This window comes from Poecilia formosa, unplaced genomic scaffold (genome assembly GCF_000485575.1).
Source record: "Poecilia formosa unplaced genomic scaffold, Poecilia_formosa-5.1.2 Scaffold66, whole genome shotgun sequence".
Lineage (NCBI taxonomy): Eukaryota > Metazoa > Chordata > Actinopteri > Cyprinodontiformes > Poeciliidae > Poecilia > Poecilia formosa.
In genome coordinates this window covers 17,251-36,887 of record NW_006800005.1, presented here as the reverse complement: position 1 = coordinate 36,887, position 19,637 = coordinate 17,251, and the positions used below count along the sequence as shown (strand labels likewise).

Here is a 19,637-nt window from a genome sequence, read left to right as displayed (position 1 = left end):
GCCATTTAATTTAAGGGATGCAACAGCTGTAGATGCATCCATTTCAACTCATTTGCTTTAGATGGAGCGTGCCCTAAAAGTATTAAACTAAAATTTGGTCATGCCATTTTTCAGTCAACCAGTCCATCTTCAAGCTCATCACTTATCTAGTTTATACAGATTTCAAATAAGTTTAAGACCCTTCAACAGATGGATAAATGTCTAACAAAGCTGAAATTTCTGGGGACTCAAACATTTCCTTTCATTGAAAGAAAAAAATGCCCACGTAAAACTTTATAAATACTTTATTGCACAGTTTAAGTCTTATAAATAAAATACAAAACCAGTACACTTCAGTAGTGAGACCAGCCCAGTTCTGGATTGAAATTTAAGCATTATCCAACAACTCGCAGTGCAAAATTCTGACAATTAGTGAAATGGCAACAAGAACAAAGTCAGTTTGAGGGCCTGCTCAAAAAGGTTCAGCTAGCTTAAAGTATAAAATGAACTCGTGTTAATCAAAACCAGAAACCTCAGTGTACTCAGCTTTACATTCACTACGGACTGAAGTGACTCTGCAGTTCCTGTTCACCATTAGCTGAACTCGTAGATCACGGGACTTTCAGAGGAGTAGAGCTTCCTCTTCACCAGCCGGTGCTCTGACCTCAGCTTCAGCACTTTGCCAGAATCAAAGATGTGCCAGCCATCCTCCTTGTCCACCTTGAACACCACAGAGAGTTCAAAGGTCGGGGTCACATCTGGGTCCGGAATGATGGTCCCCACATACTTGAGGTAGTCTTTGCCTTCAACATACAGCCTGATGGAGGCGCCCCGGAGCCCGCAGGGCTCATCGGCAGAGGAGTGCAGGATGTGGTGCCCGACCCTGGTGATCATGTTGCGGGGCAGCTGCAGCACCTGGCAGCACAGGATGGACAGCTTGGCTTCAGTCAGACAGCACTCAATCCGCCGGGTCAAGTCCTGAAAGAGGAGCCGCTGTTCGTCCTCAACACCAGCATCCAAATCTGCGGCTGTGACGACAGGTCAGAACCACTTCATTGCATCATCTGAGTCAAGTCCTTTTAACGCTCATCTTATAGGTCAGGACTAAGGAGTTTAGTGAAGTTGCAAATTTTCAGCTAAATCAGTGTTTCTCAACCCTGGTCCTCACGCCCTCCTGCTCTGCATGTTTTAGATGTGCCTCTATTCCAGAACAGCTGATTCAAATGATTGCATGATCATCAAGTGCTGCAGAAGCCTGTTAATCACCCAGAGATGCAATTCAGGTGTGTGGCAGGAGGGCGTGAGGACCGACGTTGTGAAACGCCGAGCTCGATCAATTCATCATCCGCCATGTTATATAGGTAATTTTTTTAAAAGAAATATTTATCTATAAACCAGCTATTAAAGGACAGTTTTATTCATTCAGAAGTTTAGAGAAACGCATTAAAACTCTATAAATTTGCATATTGCTGCAGACTAACAGCATAACCAGTATGAAGTATTTGAATGCTACTTACAAGGCCAGTTGCCGTCCCTCTCATCGCAACTCTCAACGCTTCCCCGCCGGGCCGAACTCGACCCACGGCCCGGAGAGCTATGATGGAAGAAGTACTTTCCAATCATCTCCACCACACTTTCCTCCTCCGTCAAGAAAGACACTCCGTGTGCAAAGGGCATAGCGGCGATATAGACCATCCTGACTCCAACGTCTCCTCCAGTTGTGTTCTCGGTGTTTCTTCCATGTAGTCAGACTGATGAAGTGACTTGCTGCGCTGAACGCGAGGCTTTTATACAGGAGAGGGCGGGCCTTCTTGCATCAGCCCAGGGGGGCGGGGCTTAACTGGTTGAGTCCAGAAGCTTCCTAGTTCAAGGCTCACGCAACCTACCTGCGGATTGCAGCTGAGAGCTGTCACGTACATTGATAACCAGGGAAAAGCAACCGCTGCGGAGCATTACGTCAGTCTGAATGCTACAATAGCGTAAAATTTACTTCGTTTACGGGCAGTAAGATATTTTGAACTATATCTAAAGAATTTGTGTAATGCAGAACTTCCTATCGAGGAGTATAATTCATGAAATTATACAGAGCGTTTAATAGTTTTTATTTACTTGTGAAGGAAATTCGCCTGAAAACTGAGCCTCGGTTTTAATTCAACTCTTCATGGTATTTGGCAAATTTTACACAGATAAGATGAAAAGGGGAAAACAATTTTTTTTATGCTGTTTCAGTATTTTAAACAATTATATTGTCAGCTTAAAACATAGGATAAAAAATAATCTTATTAGTAGTAGTAGTAGTAGGTGTTTTTTTATCTAAAGTTATACAGGTCTACCCCTACTGTATGTTTTAAATCAAACGTTTTTAATGAAGGGTAAAAACAAAAAACAAACACTAACCACCATATTAGAATTTCAGGAGTTTATGTTGTACTTACCTGTATGGCCATCACATCTGTTTTGCTCTTTTGTGACACCAATATTCAAAGAAATCATGTTCAAAAAGTAACATTTAAGATTCTGTTCTTAAAATACAGATTTAAGTTTAGGTTTATTTTCAACTGGATGCAAAATCTCAGAGTCATGGACTCATTATGATAGTTTGGCTCAGTGGAATTCGGGATTAAAGATATATTCTTTTAGTAAAGTGTGTAATGTCCGTTTTAGTGGAATTATATAATATAGTAGTTCTATATTTTGAGTCAATAAAACTAAGCTCAAGCTCTCCTTCGTTGAATATTTCTTGTTAATTTTTTATGCGTGATGAATGCAGCTGTACTTTTCCCAAATGTGAAACCTTTCGGCTCTCATATTAGCCACGTTGGAAATATACTAGATGTGACTCACGGATATTGAGGTTTGCAGTGAAATTCATCACTGTGCGTAGCGTGTCAAAAGAGAAGCTGATCACCACGGTGATTCAGAATCAAACTTCCCCTTCTGCAGCTGACCACTTGTTACAATTACAATGAATAAGGTAGCTCCTGTAATTCACTACGGAAGTGTTTGTTATGTCAGACGCATCTGAACCAAACTTTTATTTTTATGAGAGCAATAGTTTAGAAAGTTGGACTGATGAAGAAATGAAATGGAAACTGCCTACCAATACCTTTTGGAGTATGTTGTCCACCCCATTTGCACAGCTGAAGGTTAATGGTTTTAGCTAGGGGTTAGCGATAGGGACTTAAATTTTTATAACGATATTTGGCAGCATTATTGTGATAACAATAAAAGTGACTAAGAAATATTTATTAGGTCTGTTTTTGGGTAATTGTATGGCTGTGAGTTCATGACACAGCAATCAGAGCCCCTCAAACATAAAAGCTGCTCTTGAGAAACATTCCCTTATGAAATACGGTTCTTTAAGAAACCAGTCTCATAAATAAGTCTGATTTGTATCACTAAAATGCACACACTAGCTGCATTTAATCATATTTTCAAAGGCATTGATATTTATTGATGCTCTCATTGGACAAACAGTGGAGGAAATGGTAAATAATAACAATCCAAAGAACATGGAGTATTTTGTTCTTTAAAGAATCATTATTTGGAATTAATTGTGACAATGATAAATCAAATTTCCTATCACAATACAAAAACTACCGCGATAAATGATAAACGATAAACGATACAATACCCATTGTACTGTATCGAGAGTGTCTGCGAACAGCAGCTTTAAAGTCTTGTCACCATTGTTTTTTATGTCTGAACTTTGACTAGGTCATTCTAACACATGTATATGCTTTGGTCGTTTTATTGTAGCGCTTGCTGAATGTTCGGGGTCATTGTCCTGCTGGAAACTGAACCTTCGCCGCAGCTTTTCTTGCTAGGTTACATTGTACTTACCTGCATCCACTTTTTATTAACTCTAAAAAATAAAAAAAAGAAGAAGAATCATCTCCACTGTAAGACGATGCCACCACCATGTTTCCCCATGGTGATGTTTTCATCGAAATGTAAAGTGTTAAGTTGCACTATCAGATTCCCATTTGATTAAATCACACACAGATGAATATCCTTTGTAAATATGGGAATTTAAAAAGGTAACTGGTTGAACTGAATTGAATGAAATCAAAGTTCTGCTCTCAGCTTAAGGGGATGAAACGTAGAGTAAAGTAAGTGCTATAAATACTTTTGAACTACACATTGTTCCTGTAAGCTGTTTTAGTTTTTAACTTCGGAAATCTTGAGTGATTTGTGAACATTTGTCCTCCCAGCTGCTTTGTGTGAATCCACGTGATTGAAGGCTTTACAGCTTCAAGCGTTATCTCTTGTTTGTGTCTAGACTCCAGGTGAAGCGAACCCTGCTGTTACTCACAACCAGGTGACTAAGACTCAGTCTGACTCAGTCCGTCACTCACACACCTGACGAAGGCCCAGCAGCAGCGTAAACAAGAACCGTTTGTGTGTTAAACGTTCTATTTTTCCCAGTCCATGAAGTCATCACCAGAGTCACGTAGGCTCATCAGGCGAGCGAGGAGTCATCTGCAGAGTCCAAGTCGGGTTTTTAAGCAGAAAACATTCCACTTTTTAACTTTTTATTTATGCTAATAGATCCTGTGCAGCACTGAAAACTGGCCTATTGGGAACATAGTGTGTTTTTCAGGGTGAAACAGACATCTGAGAACAAGTTTGCTCTTGTCTGAAATAGAAATATGTGAAACTACATAATTCAAACAGATGGAAACAGGGTTCTTCCTTTAAGGTCCAAGGTCTGCTGTGCTGGTGTGACTTGAGGGGGAGGGACGTCTTTCTCAGGTTATTCACGTTCACCTGAGTCACCCTCCTCAGAAGTGTCATGGTGGTGACGCCACGCCAGGCGGCCAATCACATCCAGAGTTACTGCAGTCTGACAAAGAAAGAGAGAGAGAGAGAGAGAGAGAGATGGAGCAGCAAGGAGGAAGTGTGTTTCTGAGGAAGTGTAGGGGAATTACGGAGCGTGGTCACGCCACCAGTGCTCAGCAAAATTCTGGAGTATTTCCTGGATATTAAAATTATCCAGAGTTTTAGCAGCTGTGAGTTAGAGAAAGAACATGAAACAAAATAGAGCCGAGTAACATCCTTGCAGCACTCCTTGTTAAACTGTTACTTCATGATGGTCAGATGTTTTCAGTGTTGACATATCCGGTCTGTGGACAGGTCAGTTTAACACATGGATGCTCTTACAACACAGTCAGACTGTTTCATAAGCTGGAAACTAAACTAGAAAACTAATCTTGAGAGATGTTTTTTTTTTTTGTAGATTCAATATCTACTAAGCCAAAATACAAACAAAATCAGTTAATTATTTTTTTCATTTTGAAACAGCAACAACAAAAATATGTTGTTTTTTTATACATAGATGGTGTAAAATTCAGCTTGTTTGGTTTGGTTCTGGTCAAGTCAAGTTTATGTGTGTAGGACATTTTAGCAACAACAATGCAGTTCAAAATGCTTTACATCATTAAAACATCTTTAAAACATCATGCAGTCACCAATAGTGAAAGAAGCAATAAACATTACATTTTGTTCAATACCTTCATCGAAATCATTATGCTCATTAAATATATTGATCAATGTTCCAGCTAATACTAATCAAAGGCAACTAAACACAGGTGGGTCTTTAGCACTGATTTAAATGAAATCATTCGCTCTCTTTCCATTGACCATATAATTCCTGGAATTCTGAAAATAAATTATGGTAACATGACAATTTCAAAAAAATCTCATGTTTTTCGCTAAATTATTTTTTTTTTGCATGAAGCGGTTTGTCGGCTGTATGTAAATTTGTGTATTTCGCAAAACCGCAATGGAAACGCTTGTTTTTCGCATTACACAAGTCACATGACCAACAACTGGATGTCACTGCTGCTGAAAAAGACAAAGAAGACAACAGGACGCATGGCATGATTTTAATGAACAAACTTATTCACGCGTGGTTTTAATTCTGACTCATTGTTAATGGAAACACCATAATTGTGTTTTTTCGACATCTCTGAATATCGACAAATCTTCACGTAGGTTTGTAACGGAAACGCAGTTACTGTTTCGGGTGTTTTGCAGTTTTCTGAAAGTTTGTTCCAAATTTCTGGTGCATAGAAGCTGAATGCCGCTTCTCCGTGTTTGGTTCTGGTTCTGGTTTTGTTGATGCAGAGCAGAACCAGAAGACCTGAGTACTGTGGTCTGGAAGATTGATACAACAGAACCGAGACAGAACCTGATACTGAGGCCATGCTGTGGAGGATCCGCTGTGAATGTAGAGAGATTGTGCTGTTTAGCAGGAGCCAGAGAGCGAAAGGCTGTTTGGATCAGGAAGGAAATGATGGGAGCTGCAGTGATTTCCATCCAGATTTTCTTTCATCGTGTTGAATACTGACTTGAGTTAAACATAAACTAAATTTCAGATGTTTCAACATTTACAGCCTGTTCTCAGGTGGAAGACTCGTCCCCTGAAGCTCATCTCTGGAGTTGGTGACTTTAAATTTTGATTGTTTGGACTGACGAGTTGATCAAACGACATAGGGCCTGAACTTATACTGGGTCTTTCTGCTCATACTGGCCACTCAAAGCACTTTACACTAGAGCTGCATTCACTCACATTTATACCGATACGCAAATCAGTAGGTAACTTGGGGTTAAATGCCTTGAGACACAAGGCATTTCCTCTTGACATGTGACAAGAGGAAGTAACCCTGAAACCTTCAGAGTACGACTTTACTCTCTGAGTCACAGTCATCAGGTGAACAGACCAAAATGTTCGTTACAACTGGATCCGCTCTAAAATTGTAATTTCACGTGTAAAGACGTTCATATTTCTTGGCTGAACTTGGTATTTTCTTCACAGATTCTTTGTCTAAAATCTCAGCTGAAGGCAAATAAGAATTAAAAATATATATTTCAGGGAGATAAAAGCTGGTGGTTTTGTAGATGTAGATGTTTGTTTTTTCACAGCTTGCAGATGATTGAAATCTGTCTTTGTTATTAATCTGAGGAGTGCAAACACTTGCCCACTGACCTCGTTGTGACCGTCCATCATCAGCAGTGCTGTCTGTGTCAGCTGCTCATGTTGCTGGTGAGCAGGTCTGACCTGCCTGCTGTCGTCTTCCACTCATGTCCCCTCATCTGGAGCTCACATGCCTGCAGCCACGAGGGCCTGCTGCTGTTTTTGTTATTTTATTATTCTTATTTGATTAAAGCACACAAGGTCAGATCATCAGCATGACCAAGTTATATGCTATCATGTTCATTCTTGTATATAAAGATGTGTGTGTGCGTGTGTGTGTATAACACAAATGTGAAGTTAGCATGTCTGTACTGGGACTTTAACTCAGGCCTATCTGGGAAACTGAATACATTTTTCTGTGTCTTCGCTTTTTATCCAAGCAAAAACTTTTTAATGTCACTAAAAATGATTCATTCTATAAAATAAAAAATAAAAAAACTCAGTATGTGTGTTTGCGTGTGAACATGAGAAAACAGCTTTAGGTCCCACGCATTACAGACTCTGCCAAATAATGAACCAATACATTTAATTTAACATGATTCCCAATCGACATTGTCTTTTGTTGTATTGGCTTTACATCCTAATATGCTGTTTAAAAGTAGTTAAACTTATATATCTGTTCACATCAGTGACTCTCCTGACACCATGTTCAATTCTGAAGAAGAAGTCGGGTTTGTTTTGAAACAGCCTGATTGGCCTGATAAACAAGATTGTGGTGTTGGAACTGTGGCCTGTTTAGAAAGGCAGTGGGATCCGAATTAGACTGCATGGCATTATGAAATCTATAGAGTACTTGGAGAAAAAAAAAAAAAAACATCTTGTAAACGCTGCCTGAAATTTGAGAATCGGTTCACACCAAAGGTAAGGTGGATTCACACAGCCCAGTTTAGTTCGCTTCAATCAAACTCTTGTCCGTTTGCCTAGAAAGTTCTGGTTCGTTTGGCAAGGTGTGAACACGCAATTAAACTCTGATGTGGGCCAAATGGGCGAACTCTGGTCAGCCTAAAAATGATCCAACTGCAATTCAAGAAGCACAGGAGGTGGAAGGAAATGGAGATTTTTTTTTCTTTTTTTAGTTTGGGCAAAAATATTACAGGCAAGTTCAAATCTTACAGTTGAAAAATGTCGGGTACAAGGAAGTATTTGTCTTTTAATAACCACATTTTTTACATTCTCTTTAATTTCATTTACACAGGATCACATCTATCTCATAACTTCTCCTCAAAATTTAACTTTGTTGCACCAAAATATGCTTTTAATTCATTTATTAAAACTGACTAAATAAGCATTTTTAAAATATTGAATTTACACAATCAACAGAAGATTTTTTTTTCACTTCAAGTAAAATGTTCCAGTTTTCACAACATGACTGGTTTTCTGAATACAGGTTGCAGAATTCAACTTTTTTTGTAAGAAATACAGAGATTTTTCTTTTTCTATTGTTTCTGTTTATCATTTATACATTTATACACCTGTAAACTTTGTCGAAATTCTAACCTACGTTTGAATCAATCAAAATCAATCAAATTTTATTTGTACAGCACATTTCAGCAGCAAGGCATTTCAAAGTACTTTACATAAAAAAACAGCATGTGACACTGAATAAACAGTAAGAAAGAGAAAGAGATTTTTGAAAAAGAAAAAGATTAAAACAGATAAAAACATTAAAACCCACACCCCTTTTAGGACTTTAGTTAAACATAGTTTAACTGGAACTCTAACCCTCTGGGACTTTAGTCAAAAATGCCGTTTGACAAGGACTCCAACCTCTAGGTTTTTAGTTGAAATGCCGTCAACTAGGTCTCTAAACCCCGTAGGGCTTTAGTTAAACGTCGTTTAACTGGGACTCTAACCCACGTTTTACTCAAGGGACTCTAACCCTAATTTAGCCATAAGCAACTCTAAACAGGTGGCTTTTAAGTTGAGATTTAAAGGCAGCTGTTTTACAGTTTTCTGGAAGTTTGTTCCAAATTTGTGGTGCATAGAAACTGAATGCTGCTTCTCCTCGTTTGGTTCTGAATAAAATAAGTTACAGAAAAAAATACCCACAAACACCCAAAAGTCTTGCGTTTGGTGATGTATCACTTAAATAATCAAGTATCGGTAATGATATTGGTGATACTGGTTCTGGTTTTACTTCATACTGGATCAATACCAAAATATCCTGTGTGGCACACCTCTAGCACAGAGCATGCTCAGCAGGATACATTTGAAAATAATAGTTTTAGTCATGAGAAGCCGACACTAAAATGCATCTAAATAAGTGATTAATCTCTGTGGGACAGAGGAAGTTAAAGTTTTATTCTTTGGATCCAAGTGAAGCGAGTTCTGCAGTAAGAGGAGGGTCCATGATGCTGTGGGCCTGCTTTAGGTGACTTAACACATTTTGGGGGAAAAAAAATAAAGAAAGACACAGTATACAGCTTCACAGATTCAATTTCTGGGTTTGTTTTAAGATCCAGATTATGAATTTCTTAAGCAGGAAATTCATGCAACAGCAGCACAAAGTTAAGTTGATGATGACAAGTCAGACAGCTTTAAGCTCTCCTAATGAGTGTTGACCAAAATCCAGGAACTAGTCTGTGGGGAAGGGCAGTGCGGTGGTGTGTGTGTGTGTGTGTTCCTCTGTCCCTGGGCTTCAGTTTAAGTCGGTGTCCTCGATGGGCCCCCTCAGAGGCTGAGGCCTATCCAGGCTGATCATCAGCGTGGGCTCTCGGCTCATTGGTTCAGAGTGGTGCCAGTCCTCCACCTCCACGGGTTTGTTGGTCTCCTGCTGCAGCGCTCCGCTCAGACAGAACTCCTCTGTGTTCTGCTGCTCCAGATGCCTCAGGATGGTTTTGGACAGGAAGTGAGGGTCATCCTCATGCTCGTCTACAGGAGGAGGAGGGATTTCAACCTTTGATTTAGGGTTTCAAATTATTCTATTTAACTCAGTAACTTCATATAATTTCTATTGTCACTGTTGGTTTCTGAAGATTCTGCAGAAGTTTTGAGAAAATGTTTTCGCTCCTCATTCCATCTCAAAGAAAATAAGTAATATCGATTCTCTAATTTCCAAACATGATTCAAGGGTTGCGGTGATGAGATCAGAGGATTTCTCAGTCGCTCATGTGCATTTCTCAAGTCACCCTTGGCATTTGCAAAACAGTAAACACATTTCTCAAAACAATTTGTACAAACAGCAAAGGACCATTTCCCCAAATCCTTAGTTCATCTCTCAAAAGTAAATATCTGCGTCACTGAACATGTCAGGGCCCTCAGAATGGCAAACCCTTGTTTCATTGCATTCAGATACGACAAACTAATTAGTCATGTTGTCGATATTACAGTGAACGCAAGAGGGATGGATGTTTTCTCTTAAATTATGTATGGTGAAAGTTTTGATGACAGTTAATGTAAATTGTAATTATGGGTGATCAATGGGAAGAGACTGGGCAAGATTCACATTTATGATTTTGCTGTAATTTGTTGATGGACTGTGCCGTTGTGATCCAGGAAGGAAAAGGCAGCACTTTAGAGAACAAAGGAAAAAAAATAAAAATGGGAACATAAGACAGTCTCCTTAAGGAAAACTGTACATGCGGTGCTGTAGGAGTTACATGACATTATGCTTTCCATCTTGATATTGGGAAAATATCCTCAGTTGGGTTAAAGGATGTAGAGTCGGGCGAGAGGAACTCCACCAGGACAAACCACATCCTGATGTTTGAGTGACAGAAGCTGGCAGATGTACTTGGCATCTTCTGACTCTTCCTCTGTAACTCCTCCATCACAGCCTCACTCCTCCTCCTCTTCTTCTTCTCTGGCTGTTGACCGCGTCCAAGTCCTTGTCCTTCCATTGTCAGAAATGTAGCACTGTGTTGTACTCTGGCTGTATACACTATATACTTGCCAGTGGATGGTTAACAAGATGCACTTTCAATCTATTTCAGAAAATTGGTTGATCTAATGCTTCACACATATATGACTGACACATTATGACAACTTGTTTTATGTATTCTGCATGTTAGGACTTATTCGACAAACTTTTGCTTAAATGTTGTGGATGTTGAGACAATTCAACAGAGACCCGTTTAATGCTAATCTTGATCAACTTGACTAAAGCCAATTGAAAATGTAGAAAAAAACAGATAATTGTACATAACCACTTGCACAGGAATGTGAAACTGCTTCTTTGATGATCAATGGTTTGACGATTGAGCAAGTAGTTTTGAGACTTTCAGTTCTGTTGTGAGAAATGCACCAAAGCGACTGAGAAAAACTTGTAGAGCCAGTTTTTACCTTTGATCAGGATGAGTCTGTAGCGGTTGCGGCACTCCAGAGACTGGTCCAGGACGTCCCTCAGGGTCCGGTAGAAGAGAAGGACCTGCTGCCTGCGCTCAGGTTCCCCAAAACCTGCGTTTCTCTCCTGGGACATGCGGTACAGAGTCAGCAGGGGGGTCGCATACTCCACAGCGCAGTCATGGGCCTGGTGACACACAGACAAAAAGCAGGGCTTTAATTACATCACAGCACAAAATTAATGATGTACATTATTTTTCTGAAATGTTACTCTAAGTCCTCAAGTTCAAAAACACGAATAAAGACGGGTACTAAAATGGAAACATGTTTCATAGATTATTTTTGCTAGATTATTTTTGCGGTATAATAACTGTAATTATTCTTTCAGGTCGAAGACGCTGTTAGGGTGTCTAAGTTCATGTGGGTGAATTTTAATGTTTGACCACAAGGTGGCGGTAATGCATAGGGGGAAAACAAGCTGCAAGTAAAGCGTTTTAATGCCACTATTTTTGATTTTCAAGGCATATTTTGTCACTATTGTGGCATTTTGCAAATAGAAATAACTTTGATTGTAACTGGGCTAAAACAGGAGAAGATTTGTCTGACTTCACTTCATACAATAGGACAAAAAAACATGTACGTTTGTTTTTATTCCACGTAATCGTTGACAATGAAGTCCTTGTCATATTCTGTGAAACTTTTAAGGAAGAATAACAAAAGAAAAACAAATAGAATATTTACTTATTTTATATTATATTAGTAAAAGCTTGAAGTGACGACACCCTCTCATACTTATGGTGCAATTTAACCTCTACTTGTAATCAATTATAAAAGCAGAAAGGCTAAAACCAACTATTTTTTAATTTTGTTATACTTTCTTATATCCTAGTTTTTAAAATAAAAATGAAATTATCAGCTGGTCGAACTTCACACTAAAACTCCGGAAACATTGGAAACCAGCCACGTAATTATGACTGATAAATCTGTTATGAATTTAACGTGAACGTTTAAATACTAATGTTTTCATTTGCTTTGAAGAAAGCATTGCTTTTCCGTTCAGACAAATTCTCAAATTTGAGAAGTTGTCAAATTTTAATAAAGTTCACATTACAAATGAATGAACGTATTGGAAAAGGTGCCGTTTGTGGCTAAAGCCCATACATGTTAATTACAGCACAAACAACTCAAAACACCTGAGAGGTGTTTCTTTACGTTCACCTACCTTCCCGCGCTCGTCCTTCACTCTGTAGACGCTGTGCTTGTAGACGCGGTCCCGGACCCCGGCCCTGTGCAGCTCGGTGTTGGGGAGGCTGTCGTAGAACTGGATGTAGCTGTCTTCGTCCTCCAGCTTGTGCGATATGTTGGCGTTGAGAGGAATGAGGATGAGGAGCTTCTGGGAGCCGCGACCCCAGAAGCTGTCACGATGAGAGTCGCGAAATGAATCGATGGACTTCTCCAAACCTGCACGGATCCATACAGACTCACTTAGAGCTAGCTTTGTACAAGTATTTGTTAAACCCCACTGAACTGTTATGGTAGCGCCACAAACATTGCTGTGTTTTATTCGGGTTCTAGAAAACCTGTTGGAGTGAATAAAAGCATTAAAAACTTACAGCTTCAACTGCAGTGAAAGATATTTCTACAACATTGTGCCGTTGCCCGTCAGTTTCTTGACATATCCCGGTAATGTGCTGTAATAATGTTCACTTTGCTGACATCTAGTGGTAGAAGTAGGTACTGCATTAAGTTAAGAGTCTGCTATTAATAGACAGAAAGCATGGTTTTCTCTCAGCAACACTCCAACTTCTTCAAGTTTGAGGTGATATTTGAAAGCATTGTTGGTATGTAACCAACATTTGGAATTAATATTTCTGTTTATTAAAAATAATTCAGCTAATAGAGGCAGCATTTATTTTAAAGAAACTTTTACAAGTTTGAGCTACAATATTTTCTCCAGAGCAAATTTATTGTGCATTTAAGTGCTGTATTTTTTTTCTACTGTGTATTATTATTGAAAGTTTATATGTTCACTTCTCAGTTTCACCCTGATGAGGTCATTTTGGAGAGGAGTTTATCTGAATGTCGACTCTGACAAGGATGAGGACATGACAGACTCAAGAGGTTAAAAACAAATGCATACTACACTTCCCAAATTGTTATTTTTTAATAGTATTTGGAAAATCATTAACCCTTCTATTTCTGCTTCATAAATATTCACTGTTATGAAGTTAAATCCAAATAGAAGACTCTGAAGTTTGTGGTTGTAACATGAAATGATGTGGAAAAGTATCCTAGCGTGTTTGTGCTCTGCTACTGACTTGGGAGCACCAGCTGCAGGTAACCGAGGTAGAAGGACCAGGCCAGGCCGTGCGCCACGTTCATCTTTCTCTCCTCACAGATGTCCGACACCTCCATCTCCGACGGACCCTGCACAGCCACACACACAGACCTCAGCTCAGGAGACACCTGAGAACTTCCAAAATGTTCTGAGTAAACTAAAAAGGCCATTTGAGGACCTACTTCACTGAGTAGCAAGAAAGTTGTTTTTACAGACAATCAGCTAGCAAGGCAAAGAACAGACACACCTGACCTCACAGTGAGTCTAAGGAACAAATAAGCAGAACCCGTTCTTGGTAAAGCGCCATATAGTCATGGCAAACTCATTAGCTGGAGCGACCAATGGTTGGCTCTGAACTTTGGGTTTAGGCAATGTGTCCAGATATGCACATATTTTAGTCTTTTTGATTGACAACAAAGAAGAAGCAGAAAAACTCCTACAGTGTGTGTGTGTGTGTGTGTGTGGAGTCTGTATCTCACCAGGACTCCCAGGCATTTGAAGAGCGCATAAAGCACAGGAACTAGAACAACGAGCTCCCAGCTTTGGCCTTTGTGCATCAGAGAGTGTCTGGTCAGGTACAGCAGGAGGGCGGCCATTGCTGCCGCCAGCAGAGTCTTAGGCCCCAATCCACAGGCTGGCAGGACGTGGCCGAGCAGCGACCGACCTCGATACCTGACAAAAATCAAGAAGGAAAGCATGAAGAACGAAGTCATAGCTCCAAACAGAGACATCCACTATGGTAGCACAATTTAAATCCTCCAACAGGACAAGTCGGGGACAGATGGGGCCAATATTAACTTTTCTACATGTAAAATGTTACATTACAGGAAACTAACATCACTCTGAAAACTGCATCCTAGAATGGAATGGTAGTGGATCATGCTTATTGTTTTTAGTAGAGACCGGGAAGCTGATCAGAGTTGATGGCAACATGGGGAAAAATAATAATGGGGAAAAAAGTTGTTAAAGGTTACAAAAGACTGGAGACTGAGGCTTCTATCAGGCATTGTGTTTACTGGACTCAATGCTTAATAGCGATGCAATTAGGCTTGTTAGGTTTTCTCTATGATCTGACCTCAAAGTACAAAAGGAATATTGAAATATCTAAAGTGTCTAATAACTGACAGCCATGAGAGGAAGATTTTGACAAAACACCAAACCGAGCTGAAAGTTAGTGCAGACATTTAGATTTGCTAACCTTGTGTTTGAATGGTGCAGCAGCTCCTCAAACAGGAGATAGAGTCCATGCAGCAGGGGCCCAAGAGTCACTATGAGTGTTGCTAAAGCTACCAGGTTAATTAGCCTACCAGGAGACAGAAGCAGGATTCCCATGGTTGCTATGGTAGCCACCAATGCAGCGCAAACTTTTGGTAAACTTCCACGAGGTGACGGGATAAGAGCGTCCTCATCTCGAAGGCAATGCATCTGTCCGAAGATAAAAATAATAAAAAAAAAAAGTCTGTGAGCTCAGTGAGGTACGCTAAAAAACATAAAACTTGCCAAGTATTTTTGTCTGGTTTTTCAGTGTAAATATCTAACTCACTTAATTAACTTCTCTTGATATATAGATAAAGGACTAGTTCCACTGGCAGATTTTTATTCCTGCCAGTGGAACTAGTACTTTTATGTGTATTGATGAAAAATTCTGACTTATAGGGCAGTATTGTGTTTTCCAGGCACATAGTGCCATTTCATAGAACCATCAAATAACTTTAACTTCAGTTGTTATAAAAACACAGAATCTGGATCACTGCAGGTCCAAGGAAGAGCTTTGTTGTTGTAGGCAGAGCTACGTCCACCCAGGTGTTTTGCACAGCTAAATGGGAGCTAACTCCCATGCGAGATTAAAGGAAAACGGCAACACTCCAGGGAATAGCATTATAACATGATGCAAAGCTCCAAAAAGTAAATTTTACATCTTACTGCCCCTTTAAAACAAGGTTATACATCTTGCTAAAAAGTCACTTGTAAGTCAGTTTAGTCTTATTTCTAAATAAACTAGACAAAAATACTTGGTTAAGATTTTCTTCTTTTGTTGCAGTGTACTCAGTGCGATAAAGGAAGTTGTTTTGAATTTTGTGTTTTCATTGTCTGAAATCTGGTCAGACGCCACAGTTTGTGTCTTGCCTCAAGAGGCTGCCTGTTTAGAACAAAATCCATATAGATGGTGTCGATACATGGTGGTTTCTCCTTCAGCTCCTAATAGATCTCCAGCTGCAGTGGAGTTTGCAAAAGAAATGTGGCAAAGCGTGCAGTGAAATTGAAAGCTTATTATGTTTGCAAAGCAGACATTTGCCATATGTGCTGCTGATTTAAATATCAAATCCAACTTTTCAGCCTGTAGCTCTTTGAGAATCAACCCTGGCTGCTGGAGAATGTTCTTTGGTGTTTTTCAGAGTCAGCTAAAGAAATGGGAACAAATTGTGACTGAATGGCACTCTGTGAAAATAAAATACACAAAAAGTTAACCTGTTTTTTGTTCTGTGAACATAATATGATGGTCAGAGCTTAAAGCAGTGGATTATAAAACCAGATCTATCTCAAGACCAATGACCTGAAGCGTGGACAGAATCTCTGTCTATGAAATGCAGCAGAGGAAGAACTATAAAGTCAGCACTAAAATATGTATTGTTAAACCAGAGAAAGATAAATAAATGAATGCAGGGACTCACCTTGGTCTCTCTGGTTCCCCTGACTGAAAGACCGGAGTGACTTCTTTACTGCAAAGAGCCTCTTCTTCCTGTCTGAGTCCGCCTCCTATACACTTTCAGTTTCAGTTTCTTCTAAACATTTTCATCTGTTTTCTGTGTAATATGTGGGTTGGCCCAGGTTGGTTTACTGAGGTTTTATGTCAGACCTTGTTGGAAAGCTGATCGTAATCAGCCTGAATCGTGGTAAAGGGCAGAGATAAAACACTAAATCTTATGGTGACTTAAAGATTACCCATCATATATTCACACTAGTGTTATACAGTTTTGTGGTTTTCATTGTAGTTTAGCATTATTTCATTCAGTTAGTTTTTAAATTAGTTTTTAAAGCGTGTTTGTTAGTTGTTATTAGTTATTATTAGTTTAACAGTGTTTAGTTTTAATTTCAGTTTTTATACAGTAGTTTTAGTTTTTTTTCAAACTTTTAATCTTTGGTGCAGAATTCAAAAAGTTTAAAGTATTGTGATTATGTTTATGTTAATTGTGTAATGAATACTCAACAAAAAGTACCATGTTCAAAAGATTTATGAAATTATTGTTGAACAAAAAATATACTGGTGTTTTCTACCAATTTTACTGTCGTCATTTTGCGGACTAGCTTAAATGAACTTCTTATCAGTTCGGAAGACGGATAAATACATTCATAAACACGTAAGCTAAGGACATTATATCTGTAATTTTAGTATGTTTAGTTTTATAAACTCATGATAGTTCCAGCTAGTTATAGTTTAATTACCGTTTTCATTTCAGATAACGAACATGTTTTCTCAATTTCAGTTTTTATTATGTCGTTAGTTTTAGTTAGCTATGATAACCTTGATTCGTTCTGCTTGAGCCTACACTTTTCAAGGAAACATTTCAACAAGTTTTATTGGGTTATGAGTGGTAAATGCGCATAATGATGCTTTGTGTAGCAACTTGGTTCTTTCTTCTTTTTTTTTTTTCTTTTTTTTACCTAAATAGTCTTGGCACCAGGTCTTTGCAGCGTTAAAGAAGCTGTGCTTTTAGGAGTATTTTTTTTTTATACGCTGTACTTTTTTACTTCTACTTGAGTAATTTTAATATCTTATCCCTCCACAACAATAGTCTTGGGCCTGCCTGTTCACGTTGATGCTTTCCGGACAGAAACCGTGTGAGTTTGGCCTGGACTCCAGTAAAACGGTAAAACGAGTGGGAAGAAAACCTCTGGAAGCTGTTTTCTCCGATGGGAGGCATGCGGCGAACGAACAAGTCCATCTGTGCCGTGGAAGGTTTGTTTCCTCTTTTCCATTGAATTTCACTTTGATGCCCGTGTCTTGGAAAGTGTGTGAGTTTGTGTATCCGTTGGCATGGACTTCTTGCACAACCAAAAAGCTTACACAACCGTCTTTTTTAAAACGGTTGTGTAAGCTTTTTGTTCTCTCTCCAAGTCCTCCAGGGCTTTTTCCCCAGCTGCTGATTGCTCTGACTAATCAAACACACCCTGCTGGAAGTCTCAGTCTGCTCCAGTCACCTCCAAACGTCACCGTTTGCTGAAAATCAGCTATCAATTTAATTTTATCCTTCTTTAACACAGGGGTGTCAAAAGTGTGGTTTGCGGGCCATTGGCAGGCCTTTGTATTGATTTTACGTGGCCCCTGATCACATGTTGTGTTTTCATTACAGAATAGCACAAAATTTTGTTGATATTCAGTCAATGGTGAAAAAACACAACTTTATGTTTCCATTGAATAAGAAACACAATTAAAATCAAATCAATACGTTTGTTCACGCGATAAGTCATTAAAAGGAGGATCATGAACCACCATCATTCTTCACTTCATGTTTTCTTCTTTGTGGTTTGCTCCAAAGGTAGCATCTGCACGTTGATCATGTGACTCGTGCACTGCAAAAAAAGTTTCCTGGAATAAACCACTTTCGATAGGACCAAAAAAAAAGCCTCACCTCGTCCTAGTGCCAAAACTTTTTTATCGAAAAACTTTTTTTTTTATTTTCAAAATGTCAAATTATACAATTATATCGTCAATGGAAACGCAGATTCAGTTCAAAGAATGGTACAAATTTGGCCCACTGGCCCGTGGGAATAATGCAAAATAGTACTTTTTGTACTTTTAAAAACTGGAAAATGTTTGATACAACACAACATTTTGGTCTTTTGTCACATTTTATTGCTTTCATTTTCATGCAACAGAAAGTAGGACCACAGATTAGGTAGCTGCACTTTGCACCCATCGCAAAGGACATTTATTGTGGCGATGGCAATAGCAAATCATACGAACACATTACGAGAGGGACCAAAACGTCGAATGAAACAGCATCCGAAACAAAGGACAATAAAATTACACCAAAGATTAAATTAATAGGAACTGCTGCAAGTCCCGACACAATGCAATCATCCCACCTGTCTGCTGCTGCTAAGATTTGTGTTTTATATTAAATGTAAAAACAACTGAAGTTTTCATGCTACCTCAGTCTCTTAGTGCTGTTGTGTTTTATATTAGTTCACATTTGATTATTTTCAAGTTTATTACTTAAGGCCAACAAAATAAGCTGTAAGTTTGAGCTGTGATATAATTTAGTTCTTTGTGGGCCAGGAAATCGTTTCAGCTAACTTGTGCAGTCAAATAAAAAGGAAGCAGAATCGTGTCACTTTTTTACTTTTTAAGTTACTGTCTGAAGTGTTTTCTTTTTTCTCCTCTAGATTAAGTCAAAGTACATCTTTAATTTTCTGACTGATCTGTATTAATAGCCTAACCATTATGGTCACTATTATGTCTCATCAATAAAAAAACAACTTTTTTTTTTTTTGACGTTGTACTAAGATTATTTTGTGATTTTACTCTCCTGACTATTCAAACTAACTGTATGTTCAATTTTTCCAAGTGAATCTCCGTTTATCAGTTTGACTGACAGTCTGTCAAGTCTGTGTTTGACTGCTTACCGTAAATAATCTTAATTCTTCGGAACATGTGCGGTTCAGTCATATAACCGGTGCTGTCAGTAATCCAGATGCTGAAGAACCCGGTAGTGGCCCGTTTGTGTGTGTGCTTGTATACGTATACGTATAGAGGACATTTTCCACCAGCAATCAAAGATCACTTGTGGAAGAATGAGGACATTTTCCCGTTGATTAGTTTTGATTAAGGTTAGGAACATACTCAATTGTTAGGATTTTCGGGTTAGGCGTAAATAGTCATCATCTATGTAATGAGGACTATCATTACATAGGTAGTCCTTGGAGCGATACAAGAACGTGTGTGTGTGCTCAATGAAAATTAAAGACTCATAATCAGTACCAAAGGTTCATGCATATTTTATTCAAGAGTAAAAAAGTGGATCGTCCCATGGGCCATGCTTACAGTGTTAGTGACTG

The 19,637-nt window shown here is 38.9% G+C and overlaps 2 protein-coding genes across 2 annotated transcripts; both read right to left on the bottom strand.

The window, feature by feature from the left end:
• Positions 1–266: 266 nt before the first annotated feature.
• Positions 267–1,763, bottom strand: LOC103139866 (DNA damage-inducible transcript 4-like protein). The gene is made up of 2 exons (XM_007554718.2): positions 1,497–1,763; positions 267–1,007 (listed from the first exon to the last, which is right to left on the bottom strand). Exons 1-2 carry the CDS (start codon positions 1,672–1,674, stop codon positions 574–576), a joined length of 612 nt encoding a protein of 203 aa, XP_007554780.1. The 5' UTR covers positions 1,675–1,763; the 3' UTR covers positions 267–573.
• A 7,214-nt stretch (positions 1,764–8,977) lies between these two features.
• On the bottom strand, positions 8,978–16,616 carry sting1 (stimulator of interferon response cGAMP interactor 1). Its single transcript, XM_007554716.2, has 7 exons — positions 16,250–16,616; positions 14,776–15,002; positions 14,057–14,249; positions 13,558–13,666; positions 12,462–12,700; positions 11,240–11,426; positions 8,978–9,829 (listed from the first exon to the last, which is right to left on the bottom strand). Exons 2-7 carry the CDS (start codon positions 15,000–15,002, stop codon positions 9,597–9,599), a joined length of 1,188 nt encoding a protein of 395 aa, XP_007554778.1. The 5' UTR covers positions 16,250–16,616; the 3' UTR covers positions 8,978–9,596.
• Between the last annotated feature and the right edge of the window lie 3,021 nt (positions 16,617–19,637).

Excerpts from the sequence above, each read along its gene's own strand:
- LOC103139866 (XM_007554718.2), bottom strand. The coding sequence starts at position 1,674 with ATGGTCTATATCGCCGCTATGCCCTTTGCACACGGAGTGTCTTTCTTG. Across the intron at positions 1,008-1,496 it reads GAGGGACGGCAACTGGCCTT|CCGCAGATTTGGATGCTGGT; the intron begins GTAAGTAGCATT and ends CTGTCGTCACAG.
- sting1 (XM_007554716.2), bottom strand. The coding sequence starts at position 15,002 with ATGCATTGCCTTCGAGATGAGGACGCTCTTATCCCGTCACCTCGTGGA. Across the intron at positions 13,667-14,056 it reads TCAAATGCCTGGGAGTCCTG|GGTCCGTCGGAGATGGAGGT; the intron begins GTGAGATACAGA and ends GTGGCTGTGCAG. Across the intron at positions 9,830-11,239 it reads CAGACTCATCCTGATCAAAG|ACGAGCATGAGGATGACCCT; the intron begins GTAAAAACTGGC and ends CTCCTCCTGTAG.